This window comes from Gopherus flavomarginatus, chromosome 1, assembly GCF_025201925.1.
Source record: "Gopherus flavomarginatus isolate rGopFla2 chromosome 1, rGopFla2.mat.asm, whole genome shotgun sequence".
NCBI lineage: Eukaryota > Metazoa > Chordata > Testudines > Testudinidae > Gopherus > Gopherus flavomarginatus.
In genome coordinates, this window is record NC_066617.1 from 207,105,873 (window position 1) to 207,122,981 (window position 17,109).

At 41.7% G+C, this 17,109-nt stretch overlaps 1 protein-coding gene across 2 annotated transcripts in view; it reads left to right on the forward strand.

Moving 5' to 3' along the window:
• Positions 1–17,109, forward strand: part of LOC127030264 (guided entry of tail-anchored proteins factor 1-like) — a 134,759-nt gene that overhangs the window by 88,198 nt on the left and 29,452 nt on the right. For both annotated transcript variants that reach the window (XM_050916472.1, XM_050916447.1), the window contains 2 exons: positions 3,004–3,078; positions 3,662–3,763. In XM_050916472.1, coding sequence (XP_050772429.1) covers positions 3,004–3,078; positions 3,662–3,763 — 177 coding nt within the window. The remainder of the gene's footprint in view (positions 1–3,003; positions 3,079–3,661; positions 3,764–17,109) is intronic.

The window sequence follows — 17,109 nt, forward strand, 5'->3', positions numbered from 1 at the left end:
ATGGAAAATTTATAAAGCCAACAAGTCAGTTAGTGTGCTGCTCCCTCACAGTATCTCTCCTCACTGAGGCTTTAGGACGATAAGCATGAAGCTGGTATGCTATGCTACTTTTCATGCTGACCAGTATTGTCTGACGAGCCCTGCCTGTCTGTGGTATCCACCAGTTTTCTCTCATTTTACACTTAGATTGTAAGCTTCTTGGGGCAGGGACAGTCTTTTAGTTCTGTGTTTGTACAGCGCCTAGCACTGTGGGGCCCTGCTCCATGACTGGGCTCCCCAGGTGCTATTACAATACAAAGAATTAATAATAATATTGATTATGTGTTTTTACAGCACTTGTAGGCCCTTATCCAGTAAAGCACTTAAATGTGTGCTTACCTTTAAGTACACGAGAGTTATGCTGAACTCAACAAGATCACACTTGTGCTTACCATTAAGTATTTGCATAGGTCTTTGCAGGTCAGGGCAAAGCACCTGATGTTTTTTAATAAGTGCTGAGCATATTATCATTTCCAATGAGTTTGTTAGCCCTAAACTTACATGACAGTGCAAAGAGCCAAATTACTTATTGATTTACAGCAGGAATAATTCAATCTGCCATTACATCTCTAGTCTTCCAAAACCGTTATTACATCTCCTACGGTATCATTTAACATGGATGAGTAATACAATTTTATACCCCTCTGGAAAGAAGGAGTTTGTGTGTTTATGAGCTCTTTAATCTATTTATGTGCGCTGAAGGAACACCTGATCTTGAACCTGGTCTATTTTAATCCTAACTTCCAAACAAAAAAGAGTGTATCATTTCAGGTCTGAATGCAGGAGGTGGCTGTACTTTTAGGGCCTGATCCAAAGGTCAATACAAGTCAGTGGCAGATTTTCCACTAACTTCAATGGGCTTTGGATCAGACCCCCAATGTAGATGGTGGGGCTTAGGTACATGAATCTGAGCCATGCCCAATAAAAGTTGTAACTCTAGTGATTTAGGCTTACATACCTCGGTCTCTGGTATCACTTGGGTGGTGAGGTAAGGCTGGAGAGAGATCTTCCTGATGCCCCTACCCCTTTCATACTTGTATGGAATGTAAGGAGTCTGGCTGAATTTGGAGAAGGTGGGAGTGGCATTTCTGTTTCCAACATTCTTTATCAGTCTTTGTTAATGTGCATGGAAAGATAATCATGCGGTGCTGAGCAAGCTTAAAAACAACCAACCTCTCCTCAAGCCCCCCAAACCTAGATGGGTTCTTACAAAATAATTAGATGAGATAAAGTGAAGAAAAAGGAACCATCAATCAGAAAAGCACTCACAATGTAATGCCTAATTGGTAGATTAATCTGTAGTGGGTACAGATTAGCTGACAGCTTTTTACAGATTTATCCCCCAGTATGTTCCTGGTTTTGAAAATATTTCTATTTCTTGCATATCCAAGCTACTGTTTTTATAAAGGGAACCCATTTTTCAAAGAAGTCAAGAGATTGTTTCTGGGGATGTTTATTTAGAGACAAATTTAAAACCACAGCTCTGTGTGTTCAGAAATATAGTGTGACTGAACCCTTGATCTTTTTCTGAAATGTTACAGGAGAGACATCCTGTTAATGAGAAGACTGCTACTTAATTTAATTTAAGTTAGGAAACAGTGTATTGTACCATCATGGCTTTGGAGCAGTTAGCCAGGTTTGAATGCTGGCAGTGGGTAATTTTGTTGTGGGGAGGTAATGGGTTATCCTTGTCTATTGTTATTTAGCAAAAATAGATTATAGCTTACATCTCCCAGAACTCCAGAAAGCAGATAGTGCCCTGCTAGACTATTTCTTTCTGCAGTTGTTCTAGGAATTCAATGGAGTGATGCTGATTTACAACAGATGAGAATCTGGACGTATATGTGTTGTTCATCTTTAAATCCTTTTTGTTTTTGCTGTGCTGATTTTGAGGTTTAGTCCCATATATACTTTAGTGAATGGAGAATTCTCCTGTTAAAGCATCTCTGAATGTGAAATTAAAAAAGAGAAAATGTGCATTCTTACGGTAGCTGTATAATTTACTGATAGATGTGTTTTATTGACAAGAAAAAGACTCATCAGTTTGCAGGGATGTTGCTTAATTTTAAATTAACAAAAATTATTTGGGGTGCTTTTAAGTGATAGTTTCATGACTAGGTTCCAAATAGCATTATTTCAGTATGACTTTCTATATTCATCATTCGTATGTTTTTGAGTCAGTTTCTTTCACACATCATACGAAGTTAAATTCTGCCCGTAGCAGTAGATGTGCACATCTCAGTGAACCTGTGTGTGTATGTATTTGGTGGTAAAATATTACTAGCAGTCTAATTCTCCTAACCACTCCTTTAAGTTTGTATTTTGGGTAAGTGTCCTGTTAGCCTGGGATAGTTTGTATGGTGGCATATTTTTATGGATATTTTATCCTCATTTCTTGTGTATGTTTTAAATATTTATAAAAACCCATTAATGCCAGTGAGGATAGGGGCATAAGAAATCTAAAGGCATAAAGTTTTTTTTTTAAAAAGTCTATGCTCAATTAGAGCAATGTCTTTAGAGCATAGTCCCTACAAATTAGAGCATAGTCAATTAGAGCATAGTCCCTACAAAAAAGTATCTCTAACGAAAACTGTCATTCACATAAGCAAAATAATAAATGCAATATTTTGCAAGAGAATTTCAACAAATTTATAAAACCTCTCGTAAGAGAAGAATTATTTTTTTAAGGTTAAGAGCACCATTTTCATTCTAGAATTCTTTTGGTAGTTTGCATGGCCAAAAGCCAGAAGTGTAAAGGGCACAGTAAGCCAACAAATAGCTCTTGGAATGCCCTTTTAATAATAATACTATCAGTATAAAGAGGTACTGAGTCAGTTGCCAAAATGTGTCAAGCTGGTAGACATCTTTAAAAAAAAATTTTCTTAGCACCTGTTTGCTCTTTCTCCAACTTTGTTCTGTAGATTTATTCAGGTTCTCACACATTGTTCATTGTCTCTGATTCAGGAGGTGAAAACTGCTGAAGAGACATCAAACCTTCCAAACGGTGAAGTTTCGGGTGAAGAGCACAAAGTTGTGGAAGTAATAACTGAGTATTTTGTTCACCCTCAGAAGTCCACTTTCACCCATTCCAATCATCCAGCATGTTCTATTCCCCCTGAGTCCCAGTCCAACAAAACCTTTAAGCAACATGCTTAACTTTAAGAATTTGAATAGTTCTATTGAATCACAAGGATTGTGGTCCTTTCGCCTAACAGCAGAGCTAGAGATGAGGCTTTTTTAAAAAAGGAACAGACAAATAAATCCTTCGGGCCTATTCACATACTTAAAAAAGGGACTCCTTTTGTCTTAAAGGGAGTGAGTACACTGATGCACCCACGATTTGTGTATGGATGAATGTGATCTTGCATGTCACATAAACTTGCACCAGCACTAAAAATGAAGAACTCTATATTAGCTGCTTGTTCATTTCCCTGGAAAGAAATAAGTTAGATAGCCCAATGTCTGAATAAGTGAGGGCAACTGTATAGTGGTTAGTTGGTGGCTTTGAACAGTGAGTTTCTGAGACAGCATATAAGCAATTAGTTTTGTATCTCTATTGTCTTTCTTTCCCCCTCTGTAAGTGCCTCATGTTCTCTCTGCTGTGCTTTTCCTTTGTTGTCAGGAGACTGAAAAGTCTGAAGTAACTGAAGAAAATGAGGCACACACAGAAGACAACGTAGATGCAGTCGCTAATTCTATTGAACTGCCATCAGAAGAGCAACAGGTAATTTTCTCTTTTCTTCTCTGGGAGTTTAATCCACATCTGGGCTAAATTCATTAAATTCAGACATCTCCATATAAATCTTTAAATTCCTCAGCATGAATCTCAGGATGGTGCTGGCTATATGTTAATCTAAAAACGACCATAACTGGCGTTTGTGTGCATTCTTCTTCAAGTTCACAAAAATCATGGGAAATGTATGTAAATTTGGATGAGCTTTGCTCTGGGCCTTGACTAACAATAGCTTATAAACATGCACATTTTAAAAGCTCATCTAGAACTAAACACTAGTATGAGGAATAATCAGGAAACTAGAAGCTCAATCACTGTCTATACTAGAGAGAAAAGTTGTTGCCATCAATGGTTCAGGCACCGGAGGTGCTTTAAAACCCTGTTATTCCCATACAAAAGTGCTCCTAAAGTTGCACAAGCATTGCCAGTACCACTACGAGTGCACTGCCTTGGAGCGAGCCTTATTGATTCTTAGACTTTAAGGTCAGAAGGGACCATCATGATCATTAAGTCTGACCTCTTGCACATTGCAGGCCACTCCTCTTGTAATATAAATTACTCACTCCTGTAATAGACCCCTAACCTCTGGCTGAGTAATGAAGTTCTCAAATCATGGTTTAAAGACTTCAGGTTACAGAGAATTCACCATTTACACTAGTTTAAACCTGCAAGTGACCCATGCCCCATGCTCCAGAGGAAGACAAAAAACCCCCAGGGACTCAGCCAATCTGACCTGGGGGAAAATTCCTTCCTGACCCCAAATATGGTGATCAGTTAGACACTGAGCATGTGAACACCAACCAGCCAGACACCTGGGAAAGAATTCTCTGTAGTAATTCAGTGTCCCATCATCAACCACTTTGGATTTTTGCCACTGCCAGTCATCGATAGGCCATATGCCATCATAGGCAGGCCTATCATACCATTTTGGAAACCATTGGAAACCAGGAAAACATTTCAAATCACTTAGAGGAGAGGAAGGTGATCAGGAACAGTCAACATGGGTTCACCAAGGGCAAGTCATGCCTGACCAACATGATTGCTCACTGTGATGAGATAACTGGCTCTGTGGACATGGGGAAAGCAGTGGACGTGATATATCTTAACTTTAGTAAAGCTTTTGATACAGTCTACCATAGTATTCTTGCAAGTTAAAAAAGTATGGATTGGATGAATGGACTATGAGGTGGATAGAAAGCTGGCTAGATTGTTGGGCTCAATGGGTAGTGATCAACGGCTCAATGTCTAGTTGGCAGCCAATATCAAGCGGAGTGCCCCAGGAGTCGGTCCTGGGATCTGTGTTGTTCAACATCTTTATTAATGATGTGGATGATGGGATGGCTTGCACCCTCAGCAAGTTCGCAGATGACACTAAACTGGAGGGAGACATAGATATGCTGGAGGGCAGGGATAGGGTCCAGAGTAACCTAGACAAATTGGAGGACTGGGCCAAAAGAAATCTGATGAGGTTCAACAAGGACAACTGCAGACTTCTGCACTTAGAATGGAAGAATCTCATGCATTGCTACAGGCTGGGGACCGACGGGCTAAGCAGCAGTTCTGAAGAAAAGGACCTGGGGATCACAGTGGATGAAAAGCTGGATATGAGTCAGCGGTGTGCCCTTGTTGCCAAGAAGGCTAACAGCATATTGGGCTGCATTAGTAGGAGCATTGCCAACAGATCAAAGGAAGTGATTATTCCCCTCTATTCGGCACTGGTGAGGCCACTCCTGGAGTATTGTGTCCCGTTTTGGCCCTCTCACTACAGAAAGGATGTGGACAGATTGGAAAGAGTCCAGTGGAGGGCAAGGAAAATGATCAGGGGGTTGGGGCACATGACTTACAAGGAGAGGCTAAGGGAAGTGTGCTTGTTTAGTCTGCAGAAGAAAAGAGTGATAGCAGCTTTCAGCTACCTGAAGGGTGGTTCCAAAGAGGATGCTGCTCAGCTGTTTTCAGTGGTGGCAGATAACAGATCAAGGAGCAATGGTCTCAAGTTTCAGTGTGGGAGGTCTAAATTGGATATTAGGAAACACTATTTCACTAAGAGGGTGATGAAGTACTGGAATGGGTTACCTAGGGAGGTGGTGGAATCTCCATCTTTAGAAGTTTATAAGGCCTGGCTAAACAAAGCCCTGGCTGGGATAATTTAGTTGGGGTTAGTCTAGCTTTGAGTAGTGGATTGGACTAGATGACCTTCTGAGGTTTCTTCCAACCATAATCTTCTATGATTCCTTCCATATACTTATCAAGCTCAGTCTTGAAGCCAGATATGTCTTTTGCCCCCACTACTCCCCTTGGAAGTCTGTTCCATAACTTCACACCTCTGATCGTTAGAAACCTTCACCTAATTTCAAGCCTAAACTTGTTGATGGCCAGTTTATCTCTGTCATAACATTTTTTCCCAGATCTGGACCTTAGCGTCCAAAATATCGGTGTTAGCATGAAAACCTCCAAGCTTAGTTACCAGCTTGGACCTGGTATTGCTGCCACCAGCTAGGAATTATACAGTGCCTAGCTCATTATGGTCTCCCCAAAACCTTCTCTGGGGGACCCCCAGACTCAGATGCCTTGAGTCTTACAACAAAGGGAAATAACCCCCTCCCCTTGTTTCCTGATGAATCCTAGGACTGCATTAGCCTTTTTCATGACTGCATCCAACTGATGGCTCATAGTCATTCTGTGTTCAACCAATTACCCAGGTCTTTCTCCTCCTCTGTTGCTTTCAACTGATAAGTCCCCATCTTATAGCAAAAATTACATAAGAACATAAGAATGGCCCTACTGGGTCAGACCAAAGGTCCATCTAGCCCAGTATCCAGTCTTCCGACAGTGGCCAGTGCCAGGTGCCCCAGAGGAAATGAACAGAACAAGTGATAATCAAGTGATCCATCCCCTGTTGCTCATTCCCAGCTTCTGGCAAACAGAGGTTAGGGACACCTAATTCTTGTTGTTATTCCCTAAGTGCATAACATGATCTTGCACTTTACACTATTAAATTTCATCCTATTTCTATTACTCCAGTTTACAAGGTCATCTAGATCTTCTTGTATGATATTCTGGTCTTCTTCTGTATTGGCAATACCTCCCAACTTTATGTCATCTGCAAATTTTATTAGCACACTCCCACTTTTTGTGCCAGGATCAGTGATAAAAGTGTTAAATAAGATTGGTCCCAAGTCTGATCTCTGGGGAACTCCACTAATAATCTCCCACTCTTCACTTTTTCTAAATCATTAAGGATCAGATGCACCTCCATGCATAAGGGTCAGGCACCCATTAAAGTTTCATTTAAACCCTCAAAATAGGGCTTTAGTGGGGCTTAGGTGGTGCCTAGTCCTTGTGCCAGCTCTCAGCACAGGGCTGAATTTCATCCTTAAGTTGCATCTGTTCATTTTCCAAGCTTTGCTCACTTTCCGCCTGCACATGGTAGCCATTTAATACCTCCTTCCTCAAACCTTGGGGGAAGCCCTGGGTGAGGCTGGAGAACATCCCTTGGCTGGATTGGGTTACTTGCTGTTCAGGCTGGCATTCTAGTCTAATGTTTTTCAAATGAGAACAGAATGCTGGAACAAGTTGTTGAAGTCTTAAAATGTATCAAGCAGCTGTGTATGAGAGGTTTTGTAATGACATAATGCAATGCCATTTCTATACAACTAACAACTTGCTAGTCTTCATTTCTTACAGGATAGGTTTGAGTCCCAGGTGGAAAACATTGTCTTTTGGCCAGTATAACAGCCGGGTATGGGAGGGGGAATAATGTGTTTAAGGTGATCTTTTTAAGGTTATGGTGTAACCTGATTTTTCTTATGAGTTCTCTCATAGAGCAGAGTTCACCCACCAGACTCCAGCAACGTTCAAATGTTCCTTCAAGGAGTGCAAAATAAAGGAAAATATCTCCCCAAACAACTATCAGACAGTACTCCAAATCCCATTAAACTCAGGAACTTCTGCTAGCTCTAGCAGGTCATCGTTTCTATTTCTGCTATATTCTTTGTAAGAGCAGGTAACCAAAACTGAAGAAAGGAACGGTGGTGTAGCATTTAGGGTGCCAGCCCAGGACTCGGGAGATCTAGGTTAAATTTCCTGCCCTGCCATGGACATCCTATACAAAACTGGACAAATTACTTAGACTCTGTATGATTCCCTATCTGTAAAGAGAGGACAATAGCATTTCCCTACATTACAGGGATGGCATGTGGATAAACATGTTAAAGATTGTCAGATACTCAGGCACTATGGTAATGAAGGCTATATAAGTACATAAGATAGGCAGATGTCAGTCTTTAAGGTGAGTTTCAGTTTTATTCTCTATTCTACAGCCTAACCCATTTTGTTTGCATATTTGACCATATCTGGTCATTGCATCGAGGTTTTCACTGAGCTGTCCATGCCCAGGTTTTTTCCTAATTGGTTACAGTTAATTTAGAAGCCATCAGTGTGTCTCGTGTTCTGAAAGGGTGACCTTTCCATCAGTGCCCACTGTAATTTGCAACCATGTGGTTGCATCTTCTGAACGATAGTCAGGTCCCCATTGGAGTTTCAGTTTACCATGTTGACCAACTCCTGCTCATTCAAACCAAAATAAGACAGTTACAGCCCTGTATTTTTATTTTTCATGCCTAAATCAACACAAAGTTTTGAACCTTGTATTGACATTTTGGCTCTATTCACTATTTTGTTTCATACAATTTAAAAAGGAAAGCTCAGTGCAGAGTATAATCCAGCCTGTTTAATTGTGCTGGTGATTATGTCATAGAAAAATTCAAATGGAATCCTGGCTAGTTAAAGATATCTTGATCTGTGCCAAGAAACATATGACAGCTGATACAATAAGCTGTGGCTCTGTCTCAATTAAGGAGTTGTATGGAAGAGCCCAGATTCTGGAAGGCCTTTCCACAACAAAAGTTACAACAGCAGAATCAGGAACTAGCTGCAAATGGTGGTAAATGTAGGGCCTGACAGCTCTTTCCACCCAATCCCTGCTGGGAGCTGCTCCAGGATACTGGCCTCAAAAGCTCCACTCCTAAGGAGCCAAGGCCACGGGTTCTCACAACAAATTTTTGGTGGCCACGAAGTGTGGCTGGTGGCTAAAATGCTTAATTAATTAATAAGCTTTATTAAGTTAGCTTAATTAATTAATTTAATTAAATTAACTTTAGGAAAAACAATTAAATATGCACACATTCACATCCAAAGAATTGTAATGTATATTTTTAGGTTTTTTGGACTTAATAACAAAAATAATGCTGCCTTCCTCTTGCCCCCCTCCCATCCAGGGCTTAATGGGTGCTGGGGCTTGCTGTGAATATTTGTATATTTGTTAATATCAGAGCACACTTAGTAGGTACCTCAGAGGCTATGAAAAGTGACAAGTGATATTAATATAACATGCAGGTATCACTTTTCACAGATAGCTGGTAAGTCTGCTGTGACAAGTGACACTTACATGTTTGTTAATATCACTTTTCTCAGCAAGCCCAAGGACCCATTAAGCTCCGGACTGGGGGTTGGGGGAGTGACAGAGGGGCAGGCAGCAAGGGTCAGAAGTGATGATGGGATGGGTGTGGGGCCAGGGGAGGCAGCAGGGGTGGGGGCATTGTGGGGAATGGATGTGAGGCCAGGAAGGCAGCAGGGTCCAGGGGTGGGGGGAGGGGATGGATATAAGGCTGTGAGAGGCAGCGGGGGCCGGGGAGATGAGGGTGGGTGATGAGCCCCACTGTCACGTGGCCAGAGCCAGGGCCTGGTGCCTGCTGCCATGCGGCCAAGTCTGGGGCTCAGTGCCCGGAGCCAGAACCCAGAGCTGGAGAAAGGAACTGCATGGCTGGAGCCAGGGATTGGAGCCTACTGCTGCACAGATGGAGTTGTGGGTCAGCGTGGAGGGCCAGTGCCTGCTGCTGCATGGCCAGAGCCTGGACCTGGGTGCTGGAGCCCAGGGTTGTGTGGCTGGAGCCAGGAGCCAGCGCCTGCCATTGTGTGGCTTTAGCCAGCACTGCCAAAACCTGGAAAGATGCGAGCTGTTTGTAAGCCTTCTTGGATTGTTCTCAACAACACTGGCCAAAGAAATCCTTCTTAAGGATAGACTGGAAATACTTCCAAAGATGCAGTATGAAATTCCATTTGGATGGGCATTTTCCACTTCAGTTAATCTAAAGGGAAGATCATTTTAGTGCTTTATAAAGTTTGGTTTTGCAGGAATGGTTCTTTAATGCAATTATGTTAAACTGGCACCTTCATACCCACGCCCACGTGTGTATTTAGTTACAACTCTTAACTTTTCTGGCTCAAGCAATTTTTTTATAGAATTGCAGAGTCAACATAGTTCTGGGTTATATTCTGCCTCACATATCATCATCAGAACTTCTAACTGAAGTCTAGTTGCTCAATCTTTAATTGTTAGTTATGCACAACCCTGAAAGAACCCACCTTAATTTTTCACAATGTGGGTGGACTTTGTGGCAATTTGTAATACTTCTTACTTGCAAAGGGAGCAGATTTGATCCAGAAATCACTGAAGGACAATAAATGCAAAATATTACAATGCCATTTTAGTCACTTTCAGAGTAGAGCTGCCTTTCAAAAGCTTCACTTGCTTCGCAGAGGAGGACAGAGCAAACAGGGGGTTTGTCTACTCTACACTGTCATTAAAAAATCCATGGAACTGAATTTCAGGCTGGCTGACTTGGGCTCACAGGACTATAAAATTGCAGTGTAGACATTTGGGGTTGGGCTGGAACCCACGCTTAGAGGCCTTCCTTCCTCATGTGGTCTTGGAACCCAGGCTCCAGCCTGAGACTGAATGTTTACACTGCAATTTTATAGCCCTCCAGCACGAGTCCTGTGAGCTCAAGTCAGCTAATCCATGCCAGTGGTGCCCATGCCATGGGTCTTTTATTACACTGTAGACGTACTCATAGGCTGTTTCCTCTGTAGTATGGAAATGGCAACTTTCAGGTAATGGCTTCTTTGGCTGGCTGATGTTCCTTAGTCAGAAAGGTTTTTTTTTCTTTTTTTTCACTTCTGAAATTCATTCTATATCTCAAAAAGCAAAGAACATGTTGGAAATGGAAACACGGGCTTATTATTTGGCTCTGAATGACTTCAGGCTTTGCAGTAGCTTAGATCATGGAGCATGCATGTTGATTTTCTCATTGCTGTAGAATAAGGTCTCATCTAAAACGTCAGATGCTTATCATATTTGCATACATGTATATTCAAAATCTAATCTTCAGCATCTATTTACAGTTTAGATGTATCCTTTCCCACAACTGTTCTGTGAAAGGTGTTTTTATACCCCAAAGCTTGCCTCTTAATACTGTAAGGCTAGAGCACTGCATGTATGGGTTTGGTTTTTTTAAAGAAAACCTGCATGAAATGTATCTGTGCTATATTTGTTTTTTACACTAATGAATGTGACATCTGCTAGATACATTATCTAGATACAGTTGCAAATTTAGGGATCTGTATTTCAAGACTGCTCATTTTTCTTTCAACTCTCCTGTGATCACTTTTGTACCCTCGTTCTACAAACAAGGAAGAAGAAGAAGAAGAACAGGAGGAAGAGGAAGAATCTTAGTACTTTTTTATGGCTTTTTTTTTCTCCAAAGGGTTTTTCAGGTAATTATGAAGTCAGCTTGCTTTAGTTTTTAAACAAGCGTAAGGAAACATCATAGACTTGAAAATCCTGATTCTGCCTGAAATTTCACCTAATATTATTACAAGTATCACCTCAGGTGATTAGAATTGAGATTACAGACAAAATTTTCCTGTTTGTTTACTTTGTACATTTGACAGCATTTTGCTTATAGTCAATTTACTATTCCCACCCCCATATAGTCAGTCAGTTTTCCCTGTTGTTTGTGAGTCTTTTAGACAACCGAAGGTCAGAGAAATATATATATTTAAATATGAAAAGTAATTTGTAAAATCAAAAGAACACCAGGAAGCTTCAAAGACAGGCGTACTGTGTGAAACTACTTTTTAACTACTTTTTGACTAGATTTTAAGGGGACAGTGCCCCTTTAACTTTAGTAGATGGCTGGTTTTTATATTTATTTTTGCAATAGAAGGAAGGTGGGAATCCAGGCATCAGCTCTTATACATAAACCCTCTCCTTATCCCTAAAGAAAATACAGAAAGGGTGTGGGGGTTTCCATACTCAGTATTTCAGGGACCATTTAGGGTGACCAGATGAGAGGGAGAAAATATCGGGACACATGGGGGGAAGGGTCCGCTGGCAGAGCAAAAAAAATAAAAAAAAGGCTGAGTGCTGCCAGTGGAGCAGAAAGAGGGGAAAAAGCAAAAAAAAAAAAAAAAAAAAAAAGGTGAATGCTGCTGACAGAGCAGCAATAAATAAAATAAAAATGGTGCGTGCTGCCAGCGGAATGAAATATCTGGACAAATTGCATCCCAACCAAAGATCAGTCAGGATACGGGACAAACACCTAAATATCGTGACAGTCCCAATTTTATTGGGATGTCTGGTCACCCTAGGACCAATACTTATCCTTTTCACCCCTTGTTATGGCCTCAACCATGTATAGATGTCATCAGAGGGGACCAGTCTCCTAACTAGAAAGCTGAGATGTTCAGTTCCACCAAGGACTGCCATTATCAGTGCTCTGATTTGGCTGGTAACAGGCAGAAGACAGAGAGAACTGAACCCTCTTTTTTGGCCAAGCGGATGTATTTAAAGTGTGCTTTTATCACTAGTCCCTAGAGTCATATATCCTTTTTTTTTTTTTAAATACCTAAAGCCGTATACTGTGCTCCGGATAATTTTTTTCAATTGATTTGATTCTTCCCAGATTTTTTTTTGCCCACACTGATATTTTGCCAATGGATCAAAATCATAGTGATCTGATAGACTTGCGTCACCTACTATAACTAAAGAGTTGTTTTACAGTAGCTGCATTCGAAGGTGCTATTCACAGTACATTGAACTTTCCTTCCTTCCTGCACAACTGGAATATTTACATGGTTTGTAAAAATGCTAATCGGTACTATACAAAGCACTTTTTAATATAAAAAGTAAAATTGTCCATGATAATAATAATTAATTAATAAATAAATTAATAATTAATAAGTTCCCATTTTGAACATTGACATCTGGAAATGTAAAGGTTAAGATTCTCTGTGATAACCCACCAAGTGCACATGGAGCTCAATTTTTCCCTTAGAAATAGCCACGCATCTCCTACTGGAGTTATACATGCATTTCTGAATGCATATGCAACTCCAGGACAGAGCCCATTCTGTATTAAGATATAGACACAGCAGTATAAACTAATAAATCATCATACTCCATATATCTGATGTGGGTGAGTTCACTCCATTCTTCATCACTGCAACTCCATTGACTTTGAAGGGTTATTCCTGATTTACACTTGCCAGGTGAAAGGAGATAGGACCTCTTAATGCTTCCGTGACCTGATGCCTGAGTGTTTAATATTGTTAATTTAGTGTTACATCAAAGTATGTTTTTGTATTTAATTCCCCAGGTTTTCTTTGTTTTTCCTTCTTAAAGAAGAAAGGGTGGTTAAGAGCCAGATCAGCTCCCAACTGGGAAAACACTTGTTTAGGGAATGGGAAATTCAGCGTTTCTAGCAGATTGTTCCCTAGTGGGACAGGTTCTCTCCTTCTTTGCAGTACAGGCAGAAGCTGATCCAAAGCCCCTTGAAGTTAATGGAATTCCCAGTGACTTCAGTATCTGGGCTTCCACCCACAGAACTCAGCAGATCCATGGATGCCAGGGTGGAGACCTAGTGTCTCAGCGCGGCTTTGTGAGGGATGAGGGGCCAAACTTCCCACCTTTCACTCTACCCCCATCCCAGCGCTGGGTTCCTCCACTGCTTGGGAATTAATGTGCCCTAATGTTGTACAGTGCTTTGTATGTGAAGTTCTATGATAGTGCTAATTTTATTTATATATTTGCTTTTTCCTCTTCAGGAAGCACAAGTCTGTGCAGCACCAGAGAAAATAAAACCACCTCTTCCCTGCAAACAACCCACCATTGCCTTTCACACCAACACATGTATAGACATCAATATATCCCCAAAACACAAGACACCACTCTGCCCTATATTATATATATATTTGGTATTCTGGTCTTTGTTAAAGTGGGTCATCTTAATTCTGGCTGACAAGATCTCATATTTAGCTTTATATGTTCTAACAGTACTGTCTATGTCTAATTTTAGATTGTAAGCTCCTTGGGGCAGGGACCGTGTCTTCCTCCATGTTTGTACTCTGCCAAGTACACTATTGGCACTCAGTAAATAACCACAGTTGTGCATCAAAACTGTATTAGGAGGTAAAGAACTTCAGCACTGAAAACTCCAAAGAAGATCCCTGTGTACAAGCTTTGTGTTGCTTTTTTCTGAACTGGCCTTTAAAATAAATATGATTTCCACTGTACAGTAGTTTAAATAAACATGTTTTAGGTCAGGTCTTCTGTTTGTCCACAGAGGCGTTAATTTAACCATAGTACATGTCACAGTTACAGGGCAAACTGCATCTTAGTTCCCTGTTAGTCCCTCTTGCGTGACAGGTGTGGCTTCGTACACTTCACCCTGCCCCACTGTTTCCCCAGTGATGTTAATGCAACAGGCCAACTGCATTTAGCACCTGTCAGCCCTTTTGCTATGGGTACCTGTGACCAGATTGTTGATTAAAATGACTCAGACAGTGCCTCAGAACAAAGCACTATTTATTCCTTCCGCCAAAGGTACAAAACACGTAGAGCAAAGGGTAAAACTAATAAAAGCACTGTATGCCTGGGCCTGGTACATCTGCATCTTTCCTTGCCAGCTTTTGTTAGTGCCCCTCAGACCAGCTAACCCCCCATCTCTGGCTGGGAGAAAAAGTCTGTCCTGATCACATCAGCCTTTTCCTCTCTGTATGTTGCCTTGCCAGACTGTCAGCTTTTGCTGCTATCTTGGGGCACCCCCCGCACTCACTCAATCCCCAGCCTCTTCTAGCCCCCAGCATCCTCTAATGGCTTAGCACTCCCTTTGGCTTCTCTTTGGAAGTTTCCTTTGGAGTCTGGACCTTGACTATACCTTGACCAAGAAATTTGGATCTTGACAAAAAATAGTTGACTACTCAGGCTGTAGGAGAATACAAGCCAAAAGAATTAAAACTAGAAGTGGAAAAGAATGTGACAGATGTCCTGGGTCTGTGTGGCTTTCAGCCTTTTCTGGGACCTTTTCAGTCTCTCCCCCGCAGCTCCTCCGGTGCTATTTGGGGTGCTCCCTGACAGAAGCTCATTTTGGCTGAAGTTTGGGGCTGGGGGTGTGCACTGAGAAGTCTGGAGTGCAGAGGGCACTCAGGCAGTGCCAGAGACTCTGGCAGCGACAGGGCAGGCAGGCACTCACCTTGGCCTTGAAGATGCATGGCAGGTTGAGGAAGCAATGTGGTCAGGGTGGCTGCAGCAGCATGGTGTCCCTGCCCTCCCGTCCCTGGTGCCCAGAGCAGCCACAACCCAGCTCCCTGTCTCAGCTGCTGCTTTTATATAACTGGAAGTGGCTCTTGACCTGGAGGGGAAACAGCCCTCACCCTGATCTGAATGATGTGACTCCACCCAGCCACCCCTTTCCCATCCAGCCTGGATCCAGCCTCCACCTCCAGGTACCCCTTTTCTTCCCAGCTGGGCTGGAAGAGGAGCAGGGCCAAGATGCCCCATATCAGACCCTTCCCATGTATAGAGGAAATATTCAGGGGCAGAAACATAGGTCAGCCCCCATAATATTTCCATTGCAGGGGGCAGTAGCCTCCCCTCACCACTGCTTTTCAGAAAGAAGCAGCTCGTAGGTCTTGGTTCCTTCTCTAGAGTCACTTTCTCTTTCCCATTATCCACACCTCTCCTTATCTATCCCAAAGGCCTGATTGGGTCATGAACCCATTTTCCTCACCAAGGAAGGCAAGGTATGTGTGTCACAAGAGGGGCTGAGACCCATTTCCCCTTAAAGGGCCACCCACCCTATGACAGCCATATTATAAAAGTCTGTATAAGACATGGCAAAGCTACTTTTTACCCGAAGAACCAGAAAACCTGACAGGCAAATATTGACCGTGCATTTATATCTCAGTGGAAAACCTCCCCCACAACAATGCTCTCAATTGAATATAAAGGAAGGAAGAAAAGAAAAACAAGCCCATTTCTTTGGCTCCTGTGGCCTGATACTTTACTGCCCTGCACCTTATGTAGTCATTTACACCAATGCAAAGTAAGCACTAAATAGGTGTAAAATGGTAACAAATCAGAATAGTAATGATTTACATCTACTTCATAGGGGAGTAAAAACTATTCAAGGTCCAGTGCTATGTGAATTCTTCCCTTCAAGTTGTTTTTGATTACCTATCAGCCTTGAAGAATTCAGACCTTTCACAGAGTTCTGTTAGAGTGCATTCATTGTCAGTGAGTGGAGAATTCTGGGCCAGTAGTGTTTTATACGCTGCACTTAGGACTGGCTGAAAAATTTCCATTAAGACTGTTTTTTGGAAACATTTTTGCAGAAAATTTTAATTTTTTTTGTCTAAAACCAAAAGTCCAAATCCCATTCGAAATGCTGCTGCTGCTTCACGGGAGTTGTAGTTCAGAGGCCACATGTTCCCATTCTCCTCTATGGACTCAGCTGGAATTCATCTCTTATGATGCACTGTAGCCATGGAAGCGCCATGGTATGCCACCTCCCTGCATCAAGAGGAAAGACCGAGATGTCTCATGACAGATTTAATCTGAGTGGGAACACCAGGCCATAGGGAAGAGTGGTAGCATGCATTACCATGGTGGCATTTCGGAACTGACATATTTTCATTCTTAAATTTTTGTTTTGTCAAAAATGCAAAATATTCCATGTAAAATTTCAATGAAAATGACTTTCTGATTTCATCAACATTTTCCATTGTGGATAGCCCCCTCCTTCCTATTTTCTGACTGGCTCCATCCACATTGCATTCAGTTTTACACAGGCATAAGTGACTGCAATCAGTGGTTACTCTTCATACATCAGTGGCATCATTCTGGCAAATTACAACAATGTGAGTTCCAATTTCAGTGCATATTTTATCCCTCAGGGTAAATTCCATACTTCAGCAGGATATCAGTCCCAACCCATGTCCCTTGATCAGAGTCTCTGCCATAATAAAATCTCATACCAAATTAAGGGTTTCAGTGTCTATGCTGGGTTGCCAACAACCCACTACATCCAGCATTCAGCCGTTTGCCATCCTACTTACCCCAAAGTAGGGAGTTCATTTCTGAGATCTCTCCTGAGAGGCTTCCTCCCTGGTGAGATGAAGTTTAGGATGAAAGACTATGGTGGATAAAGAAAATGTAT